Genomic DNA, 21,595 nt, shown 5'->3' with positions numbered 1-21,595 from the left:
TTGTGCCTTCATTAGTAATGTAATTTAACCTCTTCTGTCTCCTCCTTTCCTTTTCTCTCAGTACATTTTCTTAGTTAGATCAGATTAATCCACTTACTTGGATCTATTTAATCCACTTGCTTAGATTTTTTTTTATCATTACATCAAAGTCAATTTATACCCACCCCCTTTATGTGTACCCCTTTAACATGGGGTAATAACAATACAATTCTCAAGAGTTACAAGTGTTATCTTCCCTTGTAGGGATGTGAACAGTTTGCCCTTATGAATAACATGTTGTTTCTTTTGGTCCCGTTTACCTTTTTCTGTCTCTCTTGAATCTTGTATTTGAAGATCAAATTTTCCGTTGAGTTCTGGTGTTTTTATCAGGAAGATTTGGAAGTCCTATATTTCATTGAATATCAATCTCCTCCACTGAAAATTCATGCTTATTTTCTCTGAGTAATTGATCTTTGGTTTTAATCCAAGCTCCTTTGCCTTATGGAATATTGTATTCCACACCCTATGGTCTTTTAGGGTAGAAGCTGCAAGGTCCTGTGTAATCCTAACTGTAGTTCCATGAAATTTAAATTGTTTCTTTCTGGCTGCTTGCAGCATTTTCTCTTTGACCTGGTAATTTTGGAATTTGGCTACTATATTCCTTGCCCTTGTCAGTTTGGGATCTCTTTCAGGAGGTGATTTTTATTGTTGTTTTATTATATTTCTACTATTTATCATTGTATTTTCTAAGGGGTAAAGAAGTCACAATACGTGTGAATTCTGTTAGCACATCTTAGAGGCTTGTCTAAGATTCCAACATCCTATTACCAGACAGTTCATTTTGTTAATTCACTGGTGGAAAAATAAACCTCAAAACATTAGTCACATTAGTTGCTTAGTGCCAGGTAAAATGAAGAAGAATTTAGAAGTTGTATTTTCTTTTGACTGGAATTATAGTGTCATAGCTTCAACAGAGTCCAAGATAAGTCATAGTTTAATTGTTCCTCTAGGGACTAAGATGACAGAATTTCCCAGGGTTCTCTGTAGCTGACCTTTGGAAAATGACGGGGCCTCGCCGCATCCCTGTTCAATCCCTACTTATAGACCAATAAACACACAAACTAATGAGTGCTGAAGGTTTTCTAGAAAAAAAAGAATCTTCCAGTTGTTACCCTTTAGTGGAACAAGGTAAGTTCACTAAGAATTGAGAAATAGTGCTTCCTTTGGTATAAGAGCTAAAAAACTGACCACAAGAACAGGGAAAGAAAAAAAATCATGTTTAAAATTTAAGCACATTTACATTTTTATGATAGATCTCTTCATATCTATGTAAATTCTTGAAAGTGGGAGTAAGGGATAGAAAGAGAGAGACTGTGAGAGAGAGTCAGACAGATAAAAAAAGAGAGATGGAGATAGAAAGGGAAGGAAGGAGAGAGGAAAAAAAGTCAGAGACAGAGAATTTTCAGTAAAATAGGAAATGATATAATTATTAATAAGAATACAAATGTTATTTCTTTTTTCCTTTTCTATTTAAATTTTGTTATTGAATCAAAGAATCACGCTCAGCAATTTGTTTGTTATCAGGTATTTCTTTAACCATAATTTGCTATTACCACCACCACCACTACTACTACTATTACTACTTTTGTCCAGACCTGTAATTTTGTCGCTGTAGGGAACATTATCATGGAAATTTGCTTCATTGATGCAGTTTGGCACCAGCTGTAACTTTTTGTCTTAATTGCCTGGGGCACTAAGCATTCAGTCCCTGACCCATTCAAGTGTGTGTCAGAAGTATGACTTGAATCCAGCCCTTCCTGACACTGAGGCCTGTCTTCTGTCTACCCTTGTGCCCTGCCTCTCCTCTCATAGGTGAATTCAGAGCGATAACATATTGTGAGCTCTTAACATTTTGAAATCCTCAAACATGAAATTTTGTTGTATGTGGTTTTGTTGTAAAGTATACGTTCTATGTCCTCCTTCACCAGTTACTCATTTCCTTTATGCAAACACACAATAAACTATAATGAATGCAATAAACACATTAAAGACAATACAATACAACATACAGATATTTATATGATATATAAATGTATAATACAAATAGACTTGCATATTATATATAAATACATAAAAACTTCATATATTTAAATATTTTATTTATACTCTTTTGGTAATAATGTTTCTAAAAATTTACCTAGCTTAGGTCAGATAACTGCCTTGCATTTAAGTGATTTCCTTCTTTGGAATTATATAATCATGCCAGTGTTTATATCCCATTATTTCAAAAAGGCAACATGGCATAGTAGAAAGATAATTGGACTTAGATAAAGAAGGATCCGATTAGAGGTAGAGTTGATTAGATCTGATTAGATATGATTAGAGTACAAATCTGATCTGATTAGAAATTAGAATCAGGGAGATCTAGCTTTGCCACTTATTTCTATTGCTGAGGATCTGGTTGAGCTCTGTGAGCCTGATTTCTCATTTGCAAAGTGAAGATAATTACATCTGTCCCATGTTTTGCAGGACTGTGTGAACATGAAAAGAAATGTTATATAAAACTTTGCTTTATACAGGCTTATAGATTTCTTCAAAATCTTAATTCTTTTATTAGCGGAGAGTTAACCAGAAAATTACCAAAATTCCTATTGCATCCTTATTAGGATGGTATGATAGAGCACTGATTAACATTAGAGAACTGGTTAACTTTTCCTTCCTAACGTCTTGTTCAATAAAGTCTGTATATACTTTGTTTCAATCTAGCAACTACCATAAGCAGAGTCCCTTCTGCATTTATATGGCTACTATTCTTGCTTTTAGCTGATCGCTTGGGTCTTCCTTGGTGGCGAGAGTGCCAAGAGGTGGATGCAGACATGAGGATCACAAAGGAAAAGTGAGGAGTGAGAGATGAGAAGAGACAAAAAAGCCAATTACTGCTGGCCCACCTTCTCTCCCCTCACCCTTTGCACTGCTTCATCACAGATGATGTGACACCAAAATAACCCACTCCTTTTTCTTGAAAATGTACTATCTTGGCAACTCACAAGGCTGGTCAACTTTGAATCATTGCTCAAGTATGTAATCTCCCTTCTCAACTGACCACTAATACTTTGAGGCTTTGGGGGCAGAGATTGTGAGGGCAGAGAGTGATGTGTGTGTTAAGGTATAAGAGGAATGGGGCTAGGACTCACCAGCCAGTGAACAATGACTTGAAATTCATGCAACTTTAGAAACATTTTCAGGATAGGAAAGCTGTCATTTTCAAAAGTGAATATAGTCTGTACTAACCTTTGCATTTATAAAACTATTATGAACATATTTGTGATTGTATTGTCTTGATGGTACAGAGGAGCTGCCCAAACCATTCTCACAACTTCCCAGTCATGTCTACATTATGACTTCTTGTGATTACTTTTTAGACTTAGAAGGATGAGAAGGTCCTGACCAGTATTACATGGAGTTGACTGACAGACTAGAGAGAGCTCCATTACAACCTAGATAAAGGTTAGCAGATTTTTTATAAGATCCCACCCCTTCTCCCAGTGTTTTTTGTCCAATTGTCAATTACCTATTTTGCTAATATATTTTTTTCTTAGATCAAATGTGTCCCCTTGATATAATTTAAGTCAATTCCCACTACTCTTTGGTTTACAGGAAAAATAAAAAAAATATGCCTTCTTTAAACTAACCATTTTCTAGAAGATAGTTTGTGTAGAAGCTCTATCTACATGATGTCAGGACATGTCATTGAAATGTGAACATTTCATGTATAATGGGGTCCATTATGCACAATTTCATCTTATGTTTAATTAATATCATGTCAGACACTGAGTACATCACCAAGAAAAAACAGGAAAAAAGGAAAACTAATCAACCTGAGCCAAAATGAGATAAGAAAATCCTTGGGGGTGAAATTGAATTTGGTAATTTAGTTCACATTATATATTATTATATTTTAAATTATATTTTAAAGACTCCTTTCTATTATTCAGTTTAATTAGAAACAATGTGAATTTCTGCCACTCCAAGGGACCATTGTCATGAAGAGTGATAAATACTTTAAAAGCACCTGTCCAGCTATGGTGAAATGAGAGGAAACTGAAAAACAGGGCTGTTCCCACCTGGGCAAGCATGAGAATAGGCATACTTGAGTAGAATTCTATGATGAATTCTCTGCTGAAATTGCATTTTATCTAAATACTGAATTGAGAAGAGGAAAGGGAATAATATTGATGAAGAAACTGAGGTTTAAATGACAATAGAGATCATGATAGCAGTCAGAGGCTAAGTGACATGTCCAAGACATATGTGTAAATGTATGATATTAGATTTGAACTTAGGTATTACTAACTCTAGGTCCAAAACTTTATGCACTGTGTGTTTGTGTGTGTGCGTGAGTGCTTGCACATGTGTGATTTAACTCTTCAGGGAGAAAGAATTCATTGAGAAGAGATCTCACTAACCAAATCATGTCTCTCTATTTTGGGTCTGTGGTATAATACAGTTAGATGGCTTTGTCAAAATTTGATTTTGGAATATCAAGGCATTTTTAATTTGCCTCATTTTAATTCAGATCTTTTTTTATTCTTTAGTGAACAAAACAATCTATTGTTGGTTGCATTTTGTGGGCATACCCTGACAAAAGAACACCTGATCACCTACTCATATGGCATCAAGCAATCATTCATCAGTGGCTGAGTTTAGCTTACAAAGTTTCTCTTAAAATCCTGAGGTTTAGATATTCCTCTTCAGCCTCTTCTTAGGACTTTTCATAGTGACTTTTACAGGTAACTCCCTCATTGTCATTGTGATCAGTCTAAATCCAGGCCTCCATACTCCCATGTACATTTTCCTGATAAACTTGTCCTTCATGGATGTTCTCTCTGCCTCCACTGTGGTGCCCAAGTTGCTGCAGAACCTAATGACCAACAACACCATTTCCTATGGTGGCTGCATAGCTCAGATCTATTTCCTAAATTGGTGTTTGGGGCAGAAGTCTTGGTTTTTATAACCATGGCCTATGATTGGTACGTAGCCATCTGCCAGCCCCTCCACTACAGCTCTAATATGACCAAGGCACTTTGCTGCCTCATGGCATCTGCAGTGTGGGCTATCTCTGGGACCAATACAACAATGCACATCATATTGACTGTTCGCTTGTCTTTCTGTGGCCGCAATGTCATTGATCATTTCTTTTGTGAGATTCCTCCCTTATTGCCTCTCTCTTGCTCCTCAACCTATGTCCAATGTTTTGGTAATTATGGCATACATGTTCTTTGCAGTTTTCAATTTTCTGCTCATCCTGGTGTCCTACGGTTTCATCATCTCCAGCATCTTAAAGATTTGGACTAAGGAAGGGAAGAAGAGAGCATTTTCTACTTGTTCCTTCCATCTTATTGTGGTCACCATGTATTATTGTACCATAATTTATATCTACATTCTTCCTGGTTTGGGTCAGACTCTAAAGGAAGGCAAAGTATCCTTATTGTTTTATACCATAGTGACCCCAGCCTTGAACCCTCTGATCTACTCCCTGAGAGACAAGGATGTGAAAATAGCCCTCAAGAAATCATGTCCATTCTTAGGAAATAATTCATCATTTGGCAAACAGATATAACTCAGAACAATGGGATTAAGGGTATCTTTGACATAGAAAAGTTTACATAGATCACAGTTTTACAAATCATTTCTCCTGTTAGGCAATGCTCCTGAACTGAGGATATGTTCTTAGGTGAACTAGCTAATTCCCTCATTAAAATTTTGAAGGCTTTTAATGAAGGAAAAGTCAGAATGTCTCCAAAGAATAGTAGAGAAACAATCAAAGTGGCATACCATGTCAGATGCATGGTTTAAGAAGAATAGGATTATGTTGCCAAGATACATTCTAAGGGATTATTTATTTGAAGGTATGGTTGTCTCTTCTCTCTGATGTCAAATACTTATGTGAGACATATTTGAGTATTTTTTACGAACCTGATAGACTTCAGGTGCAGTGGAAAAGCCTCAATTAGGTCTCTAACACCACAAAAGGATTTCCATTGATTTAACTGAGGTGTAAAGAAAAGGCCTCTCCTTGCTTTCTTTCCTCATGCAAAGGATTGGGCTCCACCTAAGGCTGCTTGTATTAGAGACCTTTGGTGACTGTGGCAATGGAAAAGGCATAAAGAAAGACTAGCAGTATGGACAGTCCTCAACTTGATTCCATCTGCAGAGTAAGGGAGAGCTAGAACTCAACTCCTAAGGCCTCAGCAATGAAAATGAATGATCAAACAGAAACAGAAAAGACATTTATTATGCCAGGAATGATCCAAGAACTAACCCAGAAGATGAAAATAACCCCCCCAAAATTACCTATAATCAGAACCTTAAAGAAAAATGTATTCCCACACAACAATTAGGAGTTTTCATAAAACTGCATTTTAAAAAATTATATAAGAATGAAAACAATATAAGGGAAAGGAATAAGCATTTATGGGGTGGCTACCATATGCCAGGTACCATGCTAAGCACTTTTTCCACATATTATATCATTTTCTATACTCAACAGCCTGAAATATAGGTGCGATTATCCATGTTTTGCAGTTGAGGAAAGAGAGACAAACAGAGCTAGTATGTGTTTGAGGACAAATTTCAACTCAAGGATTCCTGATCCCAAACCTAGTGCACTAGGAGGAGAAAATTGGAAATAAAGTTCCATAGTTTAACAGAAGAGGTATAAAATCCTACTGTAGTAAAAAATCACTAAATAATGGATCAAATTAATGATTCTATAAGTCAACAAAAATTCTTACAATAAATTCTATAGAATGAAATTGAAGAAACTGTAAGATATTTGATATGAAAAATAACTGACCTTGAAAATAGATCAAGGAGATAACTGAAGACTATATATGTAATCATCCCCAAGAAGTAGTTAATGGGTCCCAAATTCCCCTGGGATTTATAATATTTCTCAAAGAAAACTAAGTGTAGATCAGCCCTCAATTGTGTGTGGAGGTAGAGATATTTTTTTCACACATAGTGACAATGTGAGTTTTGAGATTCTCAAAAATGTGGACCATATTTTATAAATTTGCCTTATGTTTCTTGAGCCAAGTTACAACAGGATGACTTGAAATTTGTAACTACAAAGAAAAAAGTAACTTGGATATCATTTTTCAAGAAATCATTAAAGAAAATATCCAGATATTTAAGAATAAGTGGGAAAACTGAAAATAGAAAGAATACACTGATGACCTTCTAAAAGAAAGTCCAAAATAAAAACTACTTGATGTTTTATCAGCAATACTCAGAGCTTCCAGAAAAAAAAGTATAAGCAGTCAGAAAGAAAGAATTAAAATACTGAAGGACCATAGTCAAGACTGAACAAGATTTAGCAGGTATCACTTCAAAGAAAGGAAGAACATTGAGTGAAATATTCTATGAAGCAAAATACAAAGGTCCATAACCAAGAATATCTTACCTGATCAAACTGAGTATTATATCCTATGAATATAAAATAAACTTTGAATAAAATAGATTTTCAAATATTCTTGATAAAGCTGAATTGAAAAAAGAGTTTTGAAATAAACATGTAGATCTATTTATATTCTAATGGAGATAGAAGAGAATGTTAAAAGATTTCTTTTGGTACCCTACTATCACAGGGATCATAGAGGAAGTCAACTGAGACAAAGAATGATAAATAGTTTTGTTTTGTAGATATAAGAAAAGAGGGAGTTGGAGAATATACATTAATGGGAGATGGGAGAAAAATGGGAGCTTTGTTAAGACATCATCTTTTATAAGTAGGCATATATCCAAACATGGATAAAGCGGGTAAAGTGATGTCCCTTGAATTAAACTTTAATCTAAATTTGTCAAAAGAGGGCAGAACACACACAGCATTCAGTGTATAAATATATTGAACATAATAGGGATAAAATAAGAAAAAGGAAGAGGGAAAGAGAAAATATAAATGGGAAGGTGTATTCAGGAAGCTATTTGTGTTTTTAAATATAACAACTTAGACTTGGAGAGGGGATTAGTAAAGAAAATATTAAAAGTAGGGAAAACAGCAATAACTTTAAATAAATAGGAACAAAAGAGTACAGAGAAGGAAAAGTACAAGAGAATAAAACAGAAGGGAGTAAACAATTAATTATCATAGCTGTGAGTGTACTTGGGATGAACTCATCTATAAGAAATTAGAAGAATTTCAAATTACCAAAAATATTTTATAGAGCTAAAAAAAAATAATAACAAGATTCATTTGGAATAACAAAAGGTCCAGAATATCAATGGAACAAATGATAACCAATGCAGGGGAAGGTGGTCTAGCCATTCCAAAAATATTCATAGCAGCTTTTTTTGTGGTGGCAAAGAATTGGAAATTGAGGGATGCCCATCAATTGGGGAATGGATGAACAAGTCGTGGTATATGAATGCAATGGAATACTATTGTGCTATAAGAAAACTTGTATGGACTGATGCTGAATGAAATGAGCAGAACCAGGAAAATGTTGTACCCAATAATTGCCATATTGTGTGATGACTAACTTTGATAGATTTACCTCTTCTCAGCAATGCAAGGATCTAAGACTTCTCCAAAGATCTCATGATGGAAAATGCTATCTACATGCAGAAAAAGGACTAAGGAGTCTGAATGCAGATCAAAGCATACTATTTGCTATTTTTTCTTTTCTTTTGTTTTGTCTTCTTTTTCTGGTGCTTCCTCCTGTTCATTCTAATTCTTCCTTACAACATCACTGATGTGAAAATATGTTTAATAGGAAAGTATGTGTAAAGACTACAGCAGATTGCATGCCCTCTTTGAGAGGAAGGTGGTGAGGGAGGTGGAGAAAAATTTAAAACTTAAATGCTTATGGAAGTGATTGTTGATAAATTTAAATAAATTAATAAAAAATCCCTTTATTCCTGGTATAAATCCCATGTAATATTTTAACTAGTATTTTATTTAATACTTTTGCATCCATATTCATTAAGAAAATTGGTCTATAACTTTGTTTTTCTGTTTTTATTCTTCCCTGTTTAGATATTAATATCATATTTGTTTCGTAAAGGGAATTTGGTAGGATCCCTTCTATAACCATTATTCCAAATAATTTATTTAATATTGGAATTAGTGTCTCTTCAAGTGTTTGACAGAATTCACTTGTAAATCCATCTGATTCTGGTCTTTTTTTCCTTATGAAGCTCATTTATGGCTTTTTCAATTTCTTTTTTTCTAAAATAGGCCTGTTTAGATATTTTATTTCCTCTTCTGCTAATCTAGACAATTAATATTTTTGTAAATATTCTTCCATTTTACTTAAATTGTTGAGTTTATTGGCATATAATTTGGCAAAATAACTCTTTATAATTCCTTCAATTTCATCTTTGCTATTAGTATATTCACCCTTTTCATTTTTGATACTAGTTATTTGGTTTTCTTCTCTATTTTTAAAATATATCTATATCTAGATAGAGTGTTCCTTTTTTTTTGAAACACAACAGTTACCCACTAAACTATAATACCAAATTTGAAAAAGTTGGATTTTAATGAATTAGAAGACTGACATGCATTCCTAATGAAAAGAACAGCTATGAAAAAAATTTGAAATTCAAATACAGTAGTTAAAAATTATAAAAATATAAACATAAGGGACAAAAGAAGGATAAACTACTTAAATTCAAATATGGAGGAATAATACATGTGTTTCTTCTTTTCCTTATCATCATCAGTGCTCGTAGAGTGATTCTGTTATGTATCGATGGTCATAAAAGAATGGAAAGAAAAGGGGAAAGTAATAGCCAGGAAAGGGGTAGAAGGTAAGAAAGGAAAAAGAAAAGTATCTTACATAATTAGAGTGCACAAGTATCCCTCTATTCAAACAAGAAGGATGGAAGGGAAGAACAGCAGATGCTTTTACCTGAATCTCATCTGAACCGGTCACAGCAGCAAAGACACACACACACACAAACACACACACACACGCAATTGAGCTTCACACAGTCAAGTGTACACAACCCTTTTCTACTTCTTCACATAGTCTATATCATCTAATCTACTTCTTTTCCCAGTCATGGAAAAGCATGATTTCAAAAAATATTCTGTATTGTCTTGGTGTCTAGAGTGTGCTACATCTGTGCCTTTATTTATTCATTAAACACTATCTGCTAATGCAACTTTTCTGTTGTGAACCCAACGCCATTATTCACATCTTCTGTGAAATTCCCTCCTCCCCCCATCTCTTATGGTCCTCATGTACTTCCATCTATATAAATAGTGCTATAACTCTCCTGGCAGATGCCTTCTATGTGATTGTACAATTTCTATTTAGTTTGTTGTCATCTGTGTTCATTATGTATAATATAATTAAAATCCAGACAACCCTGGGGAAGAAGAGAGCATTCTACCCTTCCCATCTCATTCTTTTGTATATATATTACTGATACATTTTAATTATACTATGCATATAGAAGGCTTAGGCAGCAAGGAGGCACAGTGGATAGAACAGTGGACTTGGAATCAGGAACGCTCATCTTCCTGAATTCAAATTCGCCCTCAGACACTTACTAGGCGTGTGACCCTGGTCAAGTCACTTAACCCTGTTTGACTCAGTCCCTCATTTGTAAAATGAACTGGAGAATTAAATGACAAACTACTCCACTCACTTTGCCAGGAAAATCCCAAAAGTGGTTAGAAAGAGTTGGACACAATTGAAAAAACATTAAATAAAACACAATGATTATATAAGGCTTGCATCTAACCAAAAATTGTTATCACCATTATCATAATCATCTTCATCACTTCATTATCTTTCTTGATGGAATACAAATAGAAAAGCCCAAGTCCTTGTGTAACTATTATTCTTTATATTTAATACATTATGGAGCTTTGTGCAGGCAGATAAAATGAATGCTTTCTGTAACTGAATAATTCTACTGGAATATATGCTGTGATTCTGATGATTCACTTAATTTAACTTTAGGACATCTTCTGGAATAGATAGGATGATATAGATGACATGTACATAACATTTTTGCTGTTGGGTTTTAATTTCTTCTAAGTCTCCATGTTTTGAAAGGTATTTTTTTCAAATAATGTGAAGATTTTGAATACTTGATGAGGCTGCAACTATTAAGAATCTTGTTCTTGAGCATTTACAAATGAAAGTTATGTTCAGACAGTTGTAGGCAATAGTTCTGTCTCTAATGATGATCCAAATATATCCGAAAGAGATCATACAAATGGGAAAAGGACCCATGTGTACCAAAATATTCATAGCAGCTCTTTTTGTGGTGAGAAAGAATTGGAAACTGAGAGGATGCCCATCAAATAGGGGAATGGTCGACCAAGTTGTGTTATATGAATGTAATGGAATACTATTACGGTTTAAGAAATGATAAACAGGCTGACTTCAGAAAAACCTAGAAAGACTTGTATAATATGATGCTGAGTAAAGTGAGCAGAACCAAGAGAACATTGTACAAATAAGAACCATGCTGTGTGATGAATAATATTGATAAACTTAACCTTTTTCAGCAATACAAGGATCTAAGACATCTCCCAAAGACTTGTAATGGAAAATGCTATCCACATCCAAAGAAAGAGCTATGAAGTTTGAATGGCTATGTTTTTTCTCTTCTGTTTAGTTTTGCTTCCTCTTTCTGGTGGTTCCTCCTATTGGTTCTAATTTTTATTTAAAACATCACTAATATGGAAATATTTTTAATAGGAATGTATATGTATACCCTATATCAGATTGTGCACCATCTTGGGAAGGGTGGTAGGGAGGAAGGGGGAGAAAAATTTTAAACTCAAAAGCATATGGAAGTGATTATTGATAAATCAAAGTAAATTAATAAAAAAGAATCTTGTTCTTGAGTATTTACAAATTATAGTCATATTCAGGCAGTTATAGGGAATGGTTCTGTCTCTAATGATGCTCAACTTCCATCACAAATCCCTTGAATTTTCAAGAATGGCTTATGGTTTGCATTTGTAGCACAGATATTTGTATTAGTTTATAAAGGCTCACTTTCAAGCTTCTGGTGCCCTACATATCATGTTTTTTAGGTATCCTATAGAATCTGTTTTTTATTGTTGTTACTGTATTTCTATGATATTTTTGTTTTATTTTCTAAGGGATGAAGAAGTCACAATATGTGTTAATTCTGTTAGCACATCTTAGAGGCTTGTCTAAGATTCCAACACCCTGTTACTAGACAGTTCATTTTGCTAATTCACTACTGGAAAAATAAACTGCAAAACATCAGTCACATCAATCGCTTAGTGCCAGATAATCCAAAGAAGATCTTAGTACTTGTATTTTCTTTTGACTGGAATTATAGTGTAATAGCTTCAACAGAGTCCAAGATAAGTCACAGTTTAATTGTTCCTCTAGGGGCTAAGATGACAGAATTTCCCAGGGCTCTCTGTAGCCGACCTTTGGAAAATGACGGGCATAGCTGCATCCCTGTTCAATCCCTATTTATACACCAATGAACTCACAAACTAATAAGCGCTGAAGGTTTTCTAGAGAAAAGCATCTTGCGGTTATTACGCTCTAGCGGAAAAAGGTGAATTTGCTAAGAAATGAGAAATAGTGCTTCCTTTTTTATAAAGCAAAAAAACTGACCACAAGAGCAGGGAAAGAAAAAAAATCATGTTTAAAATTTAAGTACGTTTTCTTTTTTATAATAGATTTCTTTATATCTATGTAAATTCTCAAAAGTGGGAGTGAGGGATAAAAAGAAAGAGTGTGAGAGAGTCAGACAGATAAAAAGATAGAGATGGAGATAAAAAGGGAGGAAAAGAGAAAGATGAAAGACAAAGACAGAGACAATTTTCAGTAAAATAGGAAATGATATAATCGTTGAAAGAATAAATACGTTATTTCTTTTTTCCTTTTAAAATTCCATCTTAAAGTTTGTGATTGAATCAAAGAATCACAGTCAGGAATTTCTTTATTATCAGGCATTTCTTTCATCATAATTTGTTATTACCACCATCAACATTACTGCTACTACTGCTACCACTCCTTTTGTCCAGACCAGTAATTTCATGGCTGTAGGGAACATTAGCATGGACATTTGCTTCATTCATACAGTTTGGCACCATCTGTAATTTGTTGTCTTAATTGCCTGGGGTGATAAGCATTGAGTCCCTGACACATTCAAGTGTCTATCAGAGGCATGACTTGAATCAAGTTCTTCCTGACACTGAGGCCAGCCCTCTGTCTACCCTTCTGCACTGCCTCTCACATCATGTTTGCATTCATGGCAATAATATATTGTGAGCTCTTAACATTTTGAAATACTCAAATATAAATTTTGTTCTATGTGGTTTTGGTGTAAAGTGTAAATTCTATGTCCTCCTTCACACATTGGTAATTTCCTTTATGCAAACACAAAAGGAACTATAATAAATACATTAAACACAATAACAACAATATAATACAGTACAATACAATATGTAGATATGTATATGACATATAAATGTATAATGTTTATACATTTATATATATATAAATTTGTGATTTCCTTTGTGTACAAATAAATAATGATTATACATTTATATGTACATGGTATTTATAAATATATATTTATAAATATATCACAACTTTATGTATATATATTTTATTTATACTTTATTAGTAATAATTTTTTTAATTTACTTCACTTAGGTCAGATAACTGCCTTGCAGTTAAGTGATTTCCCTCTTTGGGATCATATAATCATGTCAGTGTTTAAACCCATTATTTCAAAAAGGCAGCATGGCATAATAGAAAGATAATTGAACTTAGTAAAAGAAGGATCTGATTTGACTTAGAGTTGATTAGATCTGATTAGATTACAAATCTGATCTGATTAGAAATTAGAATCAGAGGGATCTAGCTTTGCCACTTATTTCCATTGCTGGCAAGCTGGGTGAGCTCTGAGAGCCTGATTTCTCATTTGCAAAGTGAAGATAATTATATTTTTCCCAGGTTTTGCAGGACTGTTTGACCATGAAAAGAAATGTTGCATAAAACTTTACTATATGCAAACTTACAGATTTCTTCAAAATCTTAATTCTTTTATTAGCAGAGAGTTAACCTGAGAGGTCCAGAACTTTCATCCCATCCTTATTAGAATATTATGGTAGAGAAGTGGTTAACTTTGTAGAACTGGTAAAGTTTTCCTTCTTAAAGACTTTCAATTTTCAATTTCAGTTCAATAAAGTTTTTATATAATTTGTTTCAGTCCAGCAACTATCACAAGCAGAGTCCCTTCTGAATTTATATGGCTACTATTCTTGCTTTTCCCTGATCCCTTGGGTTTTCTTTCTTGGGGACAGTTGCAAGAGATGATTTCAGACATGGGGATCACAAAGGAAAGGTGAGGAGTGAGAGATGAGAAGAGACAAAAAGGTAAATTACTGCTGGCCCACCTTCTCTCCCCCCTACGCTTTGCATTGCTTCATTACAGATGAGGAGACACCAAAATAACCCACTCTTTTTTCTGGGAACCCCACTGTCTTGGAAACTCACCAGGCTTGTCAATTTCCTGTCTTTGCTCAAGTATGCAGTCTTCTTCTCAAGTGACTACTAACATTGTGAGACTTTGGGGACTGGGAATATCAGGACAGAGGGTGATGTGTGTGTTTAGGTATAAGAGAAAGGGGACTAGGATTAGCCAGCCAGTGAACACTCACTTGAAATTCAGATACCTCTAGAAGCATTTTCAGGACAGGAAAGCTGTCATTTTCAAAAGGAAATATAGTCTGTATTAACCTTTTCATTGAAAAAACCACCAAGAACATAATTCTGATTGTATTGTCTTGATGGTATAGAGGGGCTGCTACAGCTGATATGCTTGCCCATAACAGCTGGTATAGAAGTCAAGTCAGCAAGCCAAGTTTACAAGAATTTTTTGTAAGGAATAACAACGCACCAGACACTATATTAAGGGCTGAGAATATAAATACAAGTAGAAAAAATCTCCCATTATCAAGGAACTTATATCCTAATGGGGGAAGACAAACTGTAGGCCTGTCTTATTTAGTAAAAAAAAAAAAACAAACTAACAAAAAAAACCAAAAAAAAAAAAAACTAAACTAAATCAAACAATACAGGGAAGCCATCATCTTAATACTAAATTGCATTCAACAAAGACAGCTAGAACACACTAAAATAAGAGTTGGGAAACAGAGTCAAGAAACCTAGAATCTATGCCCAGCTCTTTCTTTTGCTGTGAAACTCTGAGTAAGTGAAGGGTCCTAAATTTAGATTGGTGTACAAGTACAAGTAGAAAAAAAAGTCCCCACTATCAAGGAGCTTATATCCTAATGGGGGAAGGCAAACTCTAAGCCTGTCTGATTGAGTAAAAAACAAAACAAAACAGGGAAATTATCATCTTAATACTAAATAGCATTCAGCAAAGACACCTGCAACACACTGAATTGAAAGTCAATAAACTGAGTCAAGAAACCTTGTCTCTGCAGCTTTGTCTTTTGCTATGAATGTCTGAGTAAGTCAAGGGTCCTAAATTTAGAGTGGTGATGGAGTTTATAGATTATTTATGAGTCCTCATATCTTATATCTTCCTATAGGTCCAACGTTCTCATGTTACAAGGGGTGCAGAATAGAGGATAAGCAATGCAAGTGATTTGCCTAAGGTCAAAAGGCAATAAATTGCCAGTTAACTACCATGTTTCTCAAGTATCTTAAGTTTCAAAATGAGAACAATAATATATGTCTTATCTATATTTTAGTATTGTCATTCAGACCAAATGAAACAATGTCATGAAATAGTTTTATCAATAGTATTATCTCTCTTTCTTTCTCTTTGCCTCTATTTCTCCTATCATCTTCATTTGTAAAGGTCTCATATTTATTTTCATTATTCTTACGATTGAGTAATAGTAATGATAACTGATGTTACATAGTATGTTAAGTTTTGTGAATCATTTTTCATTCATTTCTCATTGGAGTGTTATAACACCCTCCTGTGGAAGGCATCTATGATATTTATCCCAATTTTGCAGATGGGAACACTGACATTCATAGGGGCAAAGTAAGAGTGAGCTTCAAATTCAGCTTTCTCCAGACTCCAAACACAGGAATCTAGCTATTATTTCATGCTTCTTCCTTTATTGCTGTTTTAATGCTCATAAGGCAATGATATTTTAAATATGCTTGCATGAATCAGTCAAACAGGAAATACTAAGCACTTGATATGTGCCAGGCACTGTGTACTAAGTGCTGGGCCTGCAAAGAAAGGCAAAAATAGTACTTGCCTTCTGGAAGCTCAGATACTAATGGGGAGGCAACATGCAAACAATTATGTATAAACATAATATACAGACGGTGAGCTGGAGGAAATCTCAGAAGGAGATGGCCTCTTTCTCTCTGTGTCTGTCTCTGGCTGTCTCTGTCTATGTCTGTCTCTCTTTCTCTCTATTCATACGTGTTGTTTCTTTAGCATAGGGAGTTCATGATGAAGCATTTCATTTGCCAAGAAAGATGAATCCTTCTTCAAATAATCTTAGAGAGTGAGAATTGCTTATGACGAAAAAGATAAGTGACATGCAGAGTCTATACAGAGGAAGGAATAAATTTAGGACTCTCTTATTGGAAGGCCAGCTCTTTGTGCACATCCTCATCTCCTACCAATGATGGAAATTGGGACTATACTTCTGGGTCTCTAGATTCTGTTATGTGAGCTTTTGCCTTACTTCTTCAGGGCCCAGACCATTCTCACAACTTCCCAGTCATATCTACATTATGTACCCTTGTGAGTACCTTACCCCTCTGTTTTCATCACCATCTTTATGTGTGTTTTCTCCATTATAAGCTCCTTGAGAAAAGGGACTGTTTTGTTTGTATTTGTGTTCCTCAAAGCTTCACATAACGTATGGTACATAGTAGGTTCTTAATAAATATTTTATCTATCTATCTATCTATCTATCTGTCTGTCTGTCTATATACAAGTTATTATTATTTCTAATTATTCCAAATTTCTGTCTTTTTATCACCAGCATCTAGCCCAGGTCCTGGTACATGAGAGGTGCTTTAGATATTCCAGTTGATTGATCAGGTGACAATATCCTAAATTCCTCAGCACCATGCTCAAAATCACTCTTTTCCATTTATCCCAACCTAGAATTTTTATTCATGGATTTAGAACTCTAAGTCTATCAGAAATCACCTAGTCTTACTTACTACCTCCTACTACAAAAGACAAATTCGTCTCTGTCTATCTGTCTCTCTCTGTTTGTAGGAGGGAGGTCTGAATCTTAGAACGTATTCCTCTGACAGAAACAATAGAGTTGAATTTCAAAGAATATTTTAGATACTAATTTCCAACCTTGAAATCTCATGAGAAGCAATAACTGCATTTCTGTTCTTAATGATTGTGAGTCCTTTCAATTTCCTTTAGATCAGGAATTGCTTTCAATGAGGTCTTCTTTCAGATTTTGAAAATGCTCATTCCAAACTGGCATTTGGTGGAGTACTGGAAAGAAATAAAGCACTGGAATAGTAGTCTGAAGCATTGGGTTTTAATCTCTATTCATCCTAACCTTCTGTGTGACCTTGGACACGTTTCTCCCCTTTTGATATCCCATTTGTCAAATTAAAGTGGTAACTGAATGAGCTCAAGTTTCTTCTAGCTCTGATATTCTTTACTCCTGTGAATATTTCTTCTTTTGGTATTGAGAGGCTGTGTGAAAAACAAAAGCCTGAGCTTAAAGCTAAGAAGACCTGAATTTAAGTCCTATCTTTGACACATACAGGGACTATGATTCAGAGCAAATCAATGTTCTAGGCAACTCTGAAAGACTAAAAGTGGAAGAGAAGGCAGCAGACTGTGTTAGTAGAGGCAGTTTTTTTACCCACCAGTTTCCTATATTAATAAAAAAAAATCCCTTAAAAATCAGCACTTTTGCCACAGACAGTGGATGATTCAGGGCCAGTAGTGTGTTTGACATTATGATCTTACAGTAGGTTTGTGCACTTCTGTGCCCTTTAATATATCTTTGTTCCATATGAAAACTGAGCTCATGAAGGAAGTGGCCACACAGCATTATGGACAAATGATCAGTACATTTTTAATAACAATTTTAGAAAGCATAATGATGAATGGCAAAATTGTCTCTTAATTTTGAGTCATAATCATAAAACTGGTGGTTTCAAGTCTTAAAGAAGTCAGTCTTCTTTCAATGTTGGAAAGGGAGGGTTTCCTTGACCTAGAAAGATGAGAAGGTTCTAAGCAGTTATTACATTGAGTTTACTAATGGACTACAAAGATCTCCATTAAATTCTAGATAAATGATAACAGATTTTTGGTAAGATTACATTCCTTCTCCCAGTGGCTTTTGTCCAACAGTCAATTACCTATACTGTTAACATATTTTTTTTCTTAGATTAAATTTGTCCTCTTGATAAAATTTAAGCCCATTCGCACTACTCTTTGGTTTACAGGAAAAATAAAAAAAAATTGTACCTTCTTTAAACTAACCCTTTGCTAGAAGACAGTTTGTATAGAAGCTCTATCTACATGATATCAGGGCAGGTTATTGAAATGTGAACATTTCATGTATAATGGGGTCCATTATGCAATAGTTTCATCTTATGCTTAATTAATATCATGTCAGACACTGAGCACATCACCAAAAAAATTGGAAGAAAAGGAAAACTAATCAACCTGAGCTAAAATGACATAAGAAAATCCTTTGGGGTAAAATTGAATTTGGTAATTTATATCACATTTGCAATTACTTTAGAGTGAATGTTGATAAATTATAATTTAAAGACTCCTTTCTGTTATGCAGATTTTTTAGAGACAATGTAAATTTCTGTCACTCCAAAAGACCATTGTCATGAAGAGTGAGAAATGCTTTAAAAGCACCTGTCCAGCTATGGTGAAATGAGAAGAAACTGAAAAAAAGGGTTGGTCCCACCTTGGTAGGTAATAAAACTACTTGAGTAGAATTCTATGTTGAAATTACATTTTAGCTATATATTGAATTTGGAAGAAGAAAGGGCTCAATATTGATGAGGAGTGTTTAAATGACACTGGAGATCATGATGGCAGTCAGAGATAAAATGACTTGCCCAAGTCATATGTGTAAATTTGAACTTAAGTATTACAAACTCTAGGTCCAAAACTTTATGCATTGTACCACCTAACTACTTAACAAATCTCTTTGTTCGATTATCTTGCACTCTGTTTCTGATCCTGGTTCTGATCCATTTTCCATTACAGATACAGCACTACTTTCCATCATTTTCCATTCATGCACCTCCACTATCTATATCCTGGGTATCATTTTTGTTTGTGGCCTGTAAATAGTTCAGAGAATTCCCAATTATGGCCATCCCTCACACTCCAGATTCAGATAAATGAATTATAGATTAGAAACGTACTTGGTATCAACTCACGGCTGGGACAGTAAGGGGAACTTTCAACAAAAGAGCTGAAGTTACTATAAAATGTCAGATGAAAAAGATCACGATTTCCCTGAAGGAAGATTGTGTGTGTGTATGTGTGCATCTGTGCGTGTGTGATTTAACTCTGCAGGGAGAAAGAATTTATTGAGAAGAGATCCCACTGACCAAATCATGTCTGTCTTTTTGGGTCTCTGATGTAATACAGTTAGACGACTTGGTGAAAATTTGATTTTGGAATATCAAAGTATTTTTAATTTGCCTCTTTTTAATTTGGATCTTTGGTTTTTTTTTTTTTTTTTCATTAGTGAGCAAAGCAATCTACTGTTTTTTTTCATTTTGTGGGCATGGCCAGACAAAAGAAAACCTGGCCATCTACTCACATGGCATCAAGCAATCATTCCTCAGTGGCTGAGTTCACCTTACAAAGTTTCTCTGAAAATCCTCAGGTTCAGATCTTCATCTTCAGCCTCTTCTTAGGACTTTTCATAGTGGCTTTCACAGGTAACTCCCTCATTGTCATTGTGATCAGTCTAAATCCAGGCCTCCATACTCCCATGTACTTTTTCCTTATAAATTTGGCCTTCTTGGATGTTCTCTCTGCCTCCACTGTGGTGCCCAAGTTGCTGCAGAACCTAATGACCAAGAACACCATTTCCTATGGTGGCTGCATATCTCAGATCTATTTCCTAAGTTGGTGTTTGGTGGCAGAGCTCTTACTTTTCACAGCCATGGCCTATGACCGGTATGTAGCCATCTGCCAGCCCCTCCACTACAGCACTATTATGAGCAAGGCAGCTTGCTGCCTCATAGCATCTGCAGTGTGGGCTATCAGTGGGACCAATGCAACAATACACATCATATTGATTGTTCGCTTGTCTTTCTGTGGCCCCAATGTCATCGATCATTTCTTTTGTGAAATTCCATCATTATTGCCTCTCTCTTGCTCCTCAACTTATGTCAACAATATTTTGGTAATTATGGCAGACATGTTCTTTGCTCTTTTCAATTTTCTGCTCATCCTGGTGTCCTATGGTTTCATCATCTCTAGCATCTTGAAAATCCGGACTAAAGAAGGGAAGAAAAGATCATTTTCCACTTGTTCTTCTCACCTTATTGTGGTCACCATGTATTATTGCAGTATAATTTATATCTACATTCTTCCTGTTTTCGGTCAGTCTCTGAAGGAAGGCAAATTAGCCTCAGTGTTTTATGCCACAGTGACTCCAGCCATAAACCCTCTGATCTATTCCCTGAGAAACAAAGATGTGAAAATAATCCTCAAGAAATTATGTCCGTTCTTAGGAAATAATTGACCATGATGTAGTTCAGCATAATGGGATTAAGAGTATCTCTGAGAAAGAAAAGTGTACATAGATCACAGCTTTACACATCATTTCTCCTGATAAGCAATGCTCCTGAACTCAGGATGTGTTCTTAGGTGAACTAGCTAACTCCCTCCTTACATTTTTTTTCTTGAATACTTTTAATGAAGGAAAAGTCAGAATGTCTCCAAAGAATAGCACAGAAACAATGCCACACCATGTCAGATCCATGGTTTAAGAAAAATAGGATTTTGTTGTCAAGTCATATTTGAAGAGATAATTTATTTGAAGGTATGGTTGCCTGTTCTCTCTGATGTCAAATACATATTGGAGTTTTTATTATGAACCTGATAGACTTTAGGTGCAGTGGAAAAGGCTTCTATTAGGTCTCTTACACCACAAGAAGACTTCCTTTGATTTAAATGAGGAGTAAAGAAAAGTTTTCTCCTGCTTTCTCTCTTCATGCAAAAAAAGGGTTTCAACTAAGGCTGCTTGTATTAGAGAACTTTGGTGACCGTGGTGATGGAAAAGTCATAAAGAGAGACTAGCAGTATGGACAGGTCCTCAAAATGATTGCATCTTCTGAGTAAGGGAGATCTAGAACTCAACTCCTGAGGCCTCAGTAACAAAAATGAATGACAAAACAGAAAAAAAACTTTTCTTATGCTGGGAATGATGTAAGTACCAACTCAGAAGATGAAAATAACCCCAAAATAGTACTTATAATCAGAACCTCAAAGAAAATGTATTCCCACACAAGAATTAGGATTTTTCCAAAAAATCATTTTTAAAAATTACATAAGAATGAAAACTATATAAAGGAAATTAATAAGCATTTATGTGGTGGCTACCATGTGCCCAGTACTGTGCTAA

The 21,595-nt window shown here is 34.9% G+C and overlaps 1 protein-coding gene and 1 pseudogene across 1 annotated transcript; both read left to right on the top strand.

The window, feature by feature from the left end:
• The first annotated feature begins 4,648 nt into the window (after positions 1 to 4,648).
• On the top strand, positions 4,649 to 5,599 carry LOC114042135 (annotated as a pseudogene).
• Positions 5,600 to 19,780: 14,181 nt separating this feature from the next.
• LOC114042134 (olfactory receptor 13A1-like) lies at positions 19,781 to 20,713 on the top strand. The gene has a single exon (XM_027860811.1). The coding sequence runs from the start codon at positions 19,781 to 19,783 to the stop codon at positions 20,711 to 20,713; it is 933 nt and encodes a 310-aa protein (XP_027716612.1).
• The last annotated feature ends 882 nt before the right edge of the window (positions 20,714 to 21,595 follow it).

The sequence above is a fragment of the Vombatus ursinus genome, unplaced genomic scaffold, assembly GCF_900497805.2.
Source record: "Vombatus ursinus unplaced genomic scaffold, bare-nosed wombat genome assembly UNPS02014264.1, whole genome shotgun sequence".
Classification (NCBI taxonomy): Eukaryota; Metazoa; Chordata; class Mammalia; order Diprotodontia; family Vombatidae; genus Vombatus; species Vombatus ursinus.
Note: the sequence above shows the minus strand (reverse complement) of the source record. Positions and strands in the feature narration are given on the sequence as shown.

Bases quoted from the DNA above. Each gene is read 5' to 3' on its own strand.
- LOC114042134 (XM_027860811.1), top strand. From the start codon at position 19,781: ATGGCATCAAGCAATCATTCCTCAGTGGCTGAGTTCACCTTACAAAGT.